Source organism: Sturnira hondurensis, unplaced genomic scaffold (genome assembly GCF_014824575.4).
Source record: "Sturnira hondurensis isolate 20B ecotype Veracruz unplaced genomic scaffold, ASM1482457v3 Scaffold0006413, whole genome shotgun sequence".
Taxonomy (NCBI): domain Eukaryota; kingdom Metazoa; phylum Chordata; class Mammalia; order Chiroptera; family Phyllostomidae; genus Sturnira; species Sturnira hondurensis.
In genome coordinates, this window is record NW_028079044.1 from 25,457,272 (window position 1) to 25,467,064 (window position 9,793).

Genomic DNA, 9,793 nt, shown 5'->3' on the forward strand with positions numbered 1-9,793 from the left:
TAGCCAATTGTCACCTCTAAAAACAAACTTCGTTTTGAAAACAGATGAAAACAAATTGCATGAATAGTAAAAATTGACCAAAATGATGTACAATACTGTACTTTAAATTGGGGGAAGGGATATATGATAAAGAATACACTCTAGAACTGATTGATTTTACCCTACGAAGATGGTTATGTTAAATGTGTTAAAATGCGGCAATTAACTCGGTGAGAGTTCGAAGTAAAACTACAAAATACTCTTTAGTTTCTCTGAGGGGTCTTCGGAAGGCAGAAGACCAGTTGTTCAGTTTAAGGAAAAGTGGCGCAGAGAAGGAAAGGGGCGAGCGTTGTGTTTGTGTGTGAGTTTTGAACTGAGTCACCTTCGGGTCTGTCGAACTGGGAAACCACGAGCAAACCTGTGCCTTTAAGACTCAGTTGCTATCCAAACACAAGTAAACAGAGTGGACCATTAGCGGGCGCCGGGCGTGGAGGCGGAGCCAGGGAGCAGAGAGCCCGGCGCTGCGGCAGGACGCCCGCCCGAAGGGGAGGCGGGGCCGCTACTAAAGCCCTGGACTGCGGGCCGCGAGCAGCCTAGGGAGGGACGCGGGCAGGGACTGAGCTCGGCGCGCTCGCTGCTGGAGGGTGATGGCCCTGCAAGGGGGCAGGCTTCCACCTTATCCGGAGTCGGCGAGAGGCTCTCGAAGACACGGTGTTCCGGGCGAGCGCTGAGCGCCGGCTCCGAGCACCTCGGGTCTTTACGCATTCCATGTCCACAGACTCCAACGAAGGCGAAGATCTGCTCTCGTTTTTGCGGCTCGTGGTGCTCCAGATAATGTCCGCGGTTCCCGGGACTCCGCGCGGAAACAGAAGTTTGCACGGCGTGGACCCAGAGACCTTTCCAAGCTGTGCGCCTCACTGCCTGGACCGGGTCTAAGCGGCGCTGCCCAGGCGGACCTTCACGCGGGAGGTGAGTGTCCGCCCTGGGAAGGGACTGCAGCCTCCCTAAGAAAGGAAGGGTGCAGGGTGTGCAGGGGGCGCTGATTCTCGGCCCCGCGTGCCCCAAGTTCAGAAATTGTGGAAAGGAATCATGGATGCTCTCCCGGGGCATTGTTTCTCACTTTGTCGGATCCCAGGCACGCCTCTCCCAGCTAACACCCAGCGACACACACTTCGAGTGCTGCTTTTAGTTTTGTTTTACGACATTTAATCTAAGCATTCACCAAGGCTTCTAATAAAAGCTGATCGACGTACGCTGAGATAAAACTACGTTGCCCCAGGGTGCTCCTGACCCTGCCATAGTATTCTCTGTCCACAGTCTCGGGGCAGCCACGGAGGCACAGCGCGGACTGGCTGGGACACAGTGCCTGTCTAGCCCATGCATTTCAAAAGGGAAATAATAGTTCAGTCTTAGGTAATTCTACAACCTTCTGCTGGCCTTTTGATTTTTCCTCCCCTCTAGTCCTGGAGGAGGGGGCAGAAGGCAAATCCTCCTGGGGTTTAAACACTTGGATTCTCAACAATTGTAACAGAAGAGGGAGTTGCAGTTGTAGAAAGAAGGAGGGAGAAAAAGGTGTTTGTGGAGGGAGCGCTGGGTCTGTCTTTCTACCTGTTAGCAAAGAACAAAAGAGGGCTGGTGTTTCCCGGAGCGAAACGCCTCAGACAGCTACTTTCCCTGCTAAACAAACTGCAGTACTGAGCAGAACAAGAAAATTACTCACGCAGGGGGAGCGAGGGAGCAGAGAGAAACAGAACCCTTATGCGGAAGGCATCTTAATTTAATTAACTCCTTGGGAAGGCAGAGCTGCACAGGGGCAGCAACTTCGCGGCCGATTTTCTCAGTTCACCTGATCCAGTTGTAGCCATTTTCATTTCATTTTTTTAAAAATGATCTCCTTAGATCCACTTGCACTGTAGCTCTCTGAGTTATGTAAAATTCCACTGTGGCTTGGGTTGAAATCCAGTAGGCCAATCCATCTATCAGTCAGTTCTCTCAGACACCATCGCATGGGTTTTAGCAGATGGCCTCTGACTGTATATCATTTTTAGATAATTCCGTGTAATAATACCATTATCTAAAAGAGAGACTCCTTATCAAATTACCACGTACCTTTACCCCCTCCAATACTTTGAAAGCTTCACTGAACTGAAATTAGTATGTATACAGCTCACTTGCTGACAGCCAGTGAACTACATTTTACAAAACTTCTGTACATGCTGAGAAATTCATGTGAAGAAGACTGACGAAAGGAAACAAGCCCCAGCTCCACTGAAATATTTACATATTTTCATTGGCTTAAGTTTCTTTCTTTGCAAATTAAAAGTAACCAATAGTCCCAACTGGCATGGTGGAGAAATGACAGCAGACGATGAGACGGTCACTGGAGTTGCCTGAAACGGAGTATGGGGACGACATGCTCAACTACAGACAAAATGAAAGTACTTTAGACTTCTGCACTGGCTTGAAGTGTTTTTCTGACATACATTTCCAGCACCTCAGTGGGAGACTGGAAATCCAAACGTCCTAATTATTTATGGCAAAAAAAAAATGTTTGGTGGATAACTAGAGTTGTTCTGTTGGAAAAGGTTTCAGACGTCACCAAAAGTCTGCTCTTCTGTGAAGAAACTATTTGCACTGCAAATTAAAATGAACACATACGATGAAATAGCACCTGTGTACCACCACGAAGCTGAATTACAATAGAGTCATTAATATTCGTATTATGAGCCATTGGGAGGAAGGGAAGGAAGATTTTACTCAGCTTTCTGCTGGCAGAATTAGCATGTAACCTTTGTGGCAGAGTTCCCTTAATGTATTTGGAATCGAAACCACAAGTTGTGGTAGACCTTCAGTTCACAACACGTACACACATGCGCGCGCACACACACATAGTACATGGTGGGAGATGGACTTGCCTCCTGTATTTATTTCTAAGAAATCTGGGAATACACCCAAATAATAATTTTGGTTTCCTCTCTATGGGGGAGGCTACTTTTTAACACTAGGGGAAAAATAGTATTTCACATCTCTGGAAAATTCTCATTATGCAAAAATAAGGAAATAAAGGTGTCATTTATTATTTTAACGGAAGAGGAAATCATCAGATAGGTTACCAGAGATGTTAATAGAATCCTTTTTTCCAGTCTCACTAGGAAAGGCCTTGCGAGGTTGCCACAGAACAAAAATGACTCGTGATTTGTGGTGGGAAAGTTTATTCCGAAAGGAGGTTTACAGTTTCGGTTGAATGGTCTGACTGAGACCCTCTGACTGTTACACACCTCTCATTAACTCCAGGCCTGAGCTCCCAGACCGCATACCACCAGGCAGAAGCGGTTCATTAGTAAATCCCTGTCTCTGAGCCTTTCCAAACGGAGGAGGGAGGGCTGGAAGGTGTGGGCTTCAGGGAGGCAGCCAGGTTCTGCCTTGCCAGGGCACTGTGTCAGCGCAGCCCCCTTGGTCTGCCGGCAGAGAGCCACTGGCAGCACAAGAGAAGAAAACGCTGGGGAAGAAAATTCAGGCACAGAAAAGGGGAGAATGTGGCGGGAAGGCTGCACAAACTCTCCCACCTTTCTCCCACCTGATCTCTACAATCAGGCGGATAGGGTGAGGGCTCAGACCTGCCGGACCTGCTCCTGTCCAGGGAGAGCTTGGAGCTGTCGGTCTCCCACCTGGAGAGGCTCCCTCGGAGACCGGGTGCGGCTCTGCCGAGCTGGCCACCCCAGGGGCTGGAAAGGGGCTGGCGGTGAGAGAAGTGAGGCTCGCCTGGAATGCAGGGGAGGTGTCCCTGGGAACCTGGATCCCAGACCTCCGTGTCGGAGGCGCAATGAGGGAAGCACGTGTGCCTGGCTTAGGCCCCGGCCTGAAGACCCAGCTCAGCGTCCAGGTGGCAGGAGCGCTGCAGTTCACATCTTCAGGAGGATAAACAAGCTTCCTCCAGGCCGGCAGGACCTCACTGCTGTGGCTCCCCTGCTGCTCCTTCCATTCCCCTCCCCGGGGAGCCCTCTGTCTACTCTTCTTTCCTCTCGGGGTCTCCTTGCTGTTGGAGCGGCCCCCGGTACCAGGCCCGGGAGCCTGCCGAGCCTCCCCAGAGCTGGGCGCTCAATCTGGGAGAAGCGGTCCGGGCCTCACCGACGTTCTACTTCCCCGCCCGCCCCCAACCTCTCCCTGGGAGCCCAACCATCTGGAAGGGATCTTAGTGGGGAGTAGAAGGGGACAGCCCCTGGGAAGAAGCAAGCAGTTCCTGGTCGAACCGGCCCCGGAGGTGTCACTTTTCTTTCCTGTGGCCGGTCACCGCTGATGAATGGGACTGAGGCAGAGGAAGGAAAAAAAGAAAACCTCCGAGGTCAGCGCGGGGCGAGGCGGCCCGCCGAGGGCCCGAGAACCCGAAGGCCCTAGAGCAACACCCGGGCCACCGGGGTATGTGCGGGGCGAGGAGCTGCCTGGGCCTTTGAACCTCGGATGGGACCCACAGACCATTGTTCCCAGGGGAGCTAGCTCCCAGGTGCTCTGGCGACAGAAGCTCGGCCAAGGGCCTGCGGGTGTTGGCATGGAGGGTTTGTGGGGGTTGACTGAGCGCCGACAGGGTGGAGTGGGTGGGCTAGACTAGCTGCTGCCTCTGCTGGAGCGCCCCTGCCCCCCTTTCTTATCCCTGAATGCGCCTCAGTCTTCCACTGCATCCGGGAACCCGACCTTCCCGTGGGCACCCAGAAGGGCCGCCAGGCAGCCCAGCTCACTAGGGACCTTTTCCTGCATCGCCTGCCCCTCTGGCCTTGGCAGAGATCAGTATGGACTCGCTGGGCTGGCACTAGGGCTCCCTCGCCACTCCTTTGGGGGCCCGGGAGGAGGGTGGGGAGGAAGTCTTAGAAGGGAGGTATAGTAACCCGCAGAGCAGGCAAAGTTCAGACGGAGCTGGTCTGGATAACAATCACAGCCCTCCCTCTCTCCCCTTTTTAGGGTGTCACTGCGTGCTGTCTCTCAGGAGCCCCACACCCACCAGCCTCCGAGTTCTGGAAGGAAGGGCCGGCTCCCTCCGCCCCCCAGCACCCCGGGAAATGGGGAGCAAGGCCCTGCCCGCGCCCATCCCGCTCCACCCATCGCTGCAGCTCACCAATTACTCCTTCCTGCAGGCTGTGAACACCTTCCCCGCCGCAGTAGACCACCTGCAGGGCCTGTACGGCCTCAGCGCTGTGCAGACCATGCACATGAACCACTGGACTCTGGGATACCCCAACGTGCACGAGATCACCCGCTCCACCATCACCGAGATGGCGGCAGCGCAGGGTCTCATGGACGCTCGCTTCCCCTTCCAGGCTCTGCCCTTTACCACTCACCTCTTTCACCCCAAGCAGGGCGCCATTGCCCACGTCCTCCCAGCCCTGCATAAGGACCGGCCCCGTTTTGACTTTGCCAACTTGGCCGTGGCTGCCACGCAAGAGGACCCGCCTAAGATGGGAGAGCTGACCAAGCTGAGCCCCGGGCTGGGTAGCCCCATCTCGGGCCTCAGTAAATTGACTCCGGACAGAAAGCCCTCCCGAGGGAGGTTGCCCTCCAAAACGAAAAAAGAGTTTATCTGCAAGTTCTGCGGCAGACACTTCACCAAATCCTACAACTTGCTCATCCACGAGAGGACCCACACGGACGAGAGGCCGTACACGTGTGACATCTGCCACAAGGCCTTCCGGAGGCAAGACCACCTGCGGGATCACAGGTGAGGCGGAGAAGGCGGCTGCCTGGGGGAGGTGAGGCCAACTCGTCCGGAATACCAAAGTCTCATAGACATTCCAAGTGTCACTAAAATCCCGTCTGAACTAGAATGTATCTCCAAAGGCGCGCCCCCCCCTCCCCCGCCCAGCGCCAGCCACAGCCGCCTGCCAATATTTACCATGGTTTTCCTCACCGGGCCCTTGCGGTGTTCTTGTGCGGGAGGGTCTCCTTTTTTCATCCTTAGGCGGTTAGAACCTGGTGGGTTGACCTTAGTGCTGTGATCGGTATCCCAGTTTCCTCCTGGTTGCCTTTCGGGCGGGGCAGGTAAAGCCTGGGACCCCACATCCCACGATGGCTGCCTTAAGACCGTTTCTAGAAACCCACTCGAGCCACCTGCGCTGGGTTCCCTCCCTTCCCTACCGCCTACCCCACCCCGGTTGCGCCCGGGAGTCTGACACTACGACCTTCCTTTTAAATTTATTTGCAGAGGTCCTAAGATCATTGAATGTAGACATGATTCCCCCCTAGCCCACTCCCTACCCCCACCCTCGGACCTTAAACTCTGTATTATTAAACGGCAGTTGAAGAAATACTGTAACATAAAGGTTTCATCCGGTAAGAACTTCCCAGGAGTGGGGGTGCGGTGTCTCCCTCCGGATTCCACCAGCGGTTCCCCAAGGTGGGGCTGGTGTACCGGTCCTCCGATCCGCCACAGCCGGTGGCTGGTGGCGGCGTCACTAAAGTCAGGCCCCCTCAGCTCGAGCCTTGCCTCTTACATCTCAATTTGGCCGGTTAAAACCCCGGGGAACACCGTGGAGGCCAGGAAGGACTCACTCTGCGCGATTTCGAGCTCCATAACGCGCCAGAGAGGGCGATCGAGTGTAGATAAAACCAATGGCCAGTGAATGTTTGGAAGAGTCTGTTAGTTGAGGTTAACCATAAACAGAATTACACGGGGGGGATGAGGCATACAATCTGAGAGCACACACAGTGGAATCCTGTCTCCTTTTTCCTTTCACGGCTTCATGATTTTGGTCATTGTCAAAAGAAACTCCTCACCATCGTGGTAAAACCATTTCAATGAAACCTTATATTGATTTTCAGGTATATTCATTCCAAAGAAAAACCCTTCAAATGTCAGGAGTGTGGGAAAGGATTTTGTCAGTCTAGAACTCTAGCGGTTCACAAAACTTTACACATGCAGGTAAGTTTGTTTTCTTGTTTAAAAACAGTGGCTGGTTTTATCATGTTGGCTCCACAGAAGGTGTTCAGTGGCAGAGTCTCTCTGAAAAGTTTACTTAGCTTAGTTTCCTAGGCAGGGAAAGCAGCACTCGGTTTCTTGATGCATAAAATTAATCCTATTTAACGTAAAGCATTTTTAAATTTTCTTAGAGGACAGGCCACTCTCTTTCTTCTAAATCCTAATTTTAGAATTATTATTCTTTCATCCAATCTGCCCTGCATTTAAGGCTTTCGTGTTTGGGAGGAAATAAAGGTAATTTTGATAATGGAGGCATGGTGAAATCCCATATGCTCTCTCTCCCAGGGGCCTCATAATTTGTAGTTTTCAGAACATTGAAGAATAGTTTAATTTTCCAGCAAAGAGGAGACTTATTACCCCGGAGAAGGTCGTTCGTTCTTTAAGAGAGGATTAGGGTTTCTCCTCCCCTCTTTTCCTGCCTGTGACATGGTGGTGAAATGTGAAGAGCTGGAAATCACATAGCCACCGCGGTGGCCACCACAGTTACCAGCGCAATCAGGCCTCGGTGTGTGCCCAAGCGTGTGTTTTGGTGATTGGAGGATTAGGAGCACAGATTTGTTCCTGCAAGTCCCCTCTTTTGTAGTCGTGTGCGTGTTATGTGATACCAATAAGACAACTATTGAGAAGGGTGCGGTGGTGGTGTGAAGGATTAATCCTTTGCTTGCTTCACATCTGAACAGGAATCTCCACACAAATGTCCCACATGTGGAAGAACCTTTAATCAGAGAAGTAATCTGAAAACTCACCTTCTCACCCATACAGACATCAAGCCCTACAGCTGCGAGCAGTGCGGCAAAGTGTTCAGGCGAAACTGTGATCTGCGGCGGCACAGCCTGACTCACACCCCGCGGCAGGACTTCTAGAGAAGCCCAGGATCTATCCCCGGGCCGCCCTGCTCCCCTCCCCAGACTCCTCTGCAGGCCTCCCACCCAGGGGTTCCCCCCCAACCCTCCTTCACAGACCCCAGCTCTGCCCTTGCTGCAGTTGCACCTGCAGCTCCAGGGAGTTAAGTCCGCTTCTGGAGGACTGAGAACTGTAGAAAGCCACACACGTACATCCCTTCACAAAGAGCATATGCTAGTTTCTTGTAGATATTCACAGCTCATTTTAGAGCTCTGTACATAATGTTGTGGGTCTTTGTTTTGATGTTTTGTTTGTTTTTGTATCGTGTTGGATGCACCTAGATATGGAAAATGGAAGCCAAATTTATCTTTAAAGACTGTATTTTCAAAATAAAACTTTTTCTTGTTTGTTTCAACACTCCTGCAAAGAGTCTTGCTATTTAACTTCTGTTTTCCCTCTGTATCCTGGAAGAGTGGGCTGCCTCTAAAATAGTTGATATTGAAGGGTATATTTTATCCCTGGGTTTTAAAAATAAGACTCACAATTCTCTTACTGGAACTTCAGCTCTTCCCTTTTTGTACCGTGGCATTTTGGAGTTGGATAACTGTGCTGTCCTTTTGTTTTTCGAAGATATTAAAATGGACACTCCTCAGGTTTTATTTCATTTTATTTGTTTTAATCTCTTGTATATTATTCCTTCAGATAAATGCAACATAATAATTACTATTAATAACTTGCAACTCCAATGACTGACCTACTTGAAAGCACAGGTGGGAAGAAGCATTAAAAAGAAGAAGAGAAGGGGAGCTTCTCACCATTTCATTTTTTAAAATTCCTTGACTTGTCAAAGTTTATGACAGGCTACTCCTCTTACCATTAGACCTTGGGCACCGCGATTTCGCACTCTGCACGGACTTCACCCTGCCTCCAGGGGCAAGGTCTAAGGTCTCCCCCAGAGCACTGCAGAAGAGTACAACCTTCAGAAGATGCAGGACAAGAAGAGAAAAGAGAAGCTACTTAGCTGCCTTTGCACAAAATGTTTCTTTACTAGGGTGGAGGTCCTTTCTTCTAGAAGGTTCGGGTCTCTCTGCAAAGCAAACTGAGCTAGGTCACTAGCAAGGTTTCCATCAGTGGCTGGCCTTTTGTCCTTGGGAAGGTGCCAGAAGTCTAGGTCACTCTGTGTATAGAACTCATGGCAAATATGTAATCGACTTCTGAGGCATTTCAACTTTCCCCAAGTGGTGGCTGGGGAATATGACACTAGTGAAATGACAACCCTGTGTACCATTTGAGCAGAGGATTTGGGATGCAGGTAAACAGCAGTGCTGTGCGGAGACTGGAAGGAAAATCATGGAAGTGGGACTATTAGAGGAACCTGTAGCCCCGTCGCCCAGTAGGTTCTCACAAACTTTGACACTGAACAATAGGGTGAGTTAGGTATTCTTGAAGTTTAAAAAAAAATTATATTTGTGTGGAGATGGCATGTTTTGTGTTCAGAGTCATATGAGGCAACACATACCTTAGATTTTTCAAGAAGGATAGGTAGGGATTTGAGGTCTAGATTTAAATTTCTTACCAGTGCCTTGTTCAATACGGCTTACAAGGAATTTTCAAAATTGTTCTAGACTCACTGCTTACCTCGGTCTCAGAGGAACTGGCTAGAAGCCACCTCTGCTTCTCACAAGAGATCAGTTCTCTTCAACAAAGAGTCCACTCGCCAGCCTGTGTGTCTAATGCTCTCACACATGCATTTTACTGAGGAGAGAGAGCAAGGTTGAAGTGTGAGGTGCCTATGTGTGCAGCATTTAGAGGAATGAAACTGTCGTTTGTTCTCTTTTGTTTGTACAGAATTACCTCAGTGACCTCCCTACCCCTACTCTCTTAAGACCCCGCCCTCCTTGGCACAGATGATGGGATACTGCAGGGCAGGATCACACATTGACTGCCCCAGAGCTAATCCTGCAGGTTTCTCCCTGCAGTCCGGTCTCCCTGCCCCACCCACCGCAA

At 50.8% G+C, this 9,793-nt stretch overlaps 1 protein-coding gene across 4 annotated transcripts; it reads left to right on the plus strand.

The window, feature by feature from the left end:
* Window positions 1-373: 373 nt before the first annotated feature.
* Window positions 374-8,405, plus strand: OSR2 (odd-skipped related transciption factor 2). 4 transcript variants are annotated; one of them, XM_037048260.1, is made up of 4 exons: window positions 374-948; window positions 4,933-5,686; window positions 6,787-6,886; window positions 7,624-8,404. In XM_037048260.1, the coding sequence occupies exons 2-4, from the start codon at window positions 5,031-5,033 to the stop codon at window positions 7,804-7,806; spliced, it is 939 nt and encodes a 312-aa protein (XP_036904155.1). In that variant the 5' UTR covers window positions 374-948; window positions 4,933-5,030; the 3' UTR covers window positions 7,807-8,404. The 4 variants fall into 4 exon arrangements, with proteins under 4 accessions (XP_036904155.1, XP_036904157.1, XP_036904156.1 ...); XM_037048262.1 differs by having other exon boundaries at window positions 376-948; window positions 5,106-5,686; XM_037048261.1 differs by having other exon boundaries at window positions 386-948; window positions 7,706-8,403.
* The last annotated feature ends 1,388 nt before the right edge of the window (window positions 8,406-9,793 follow it).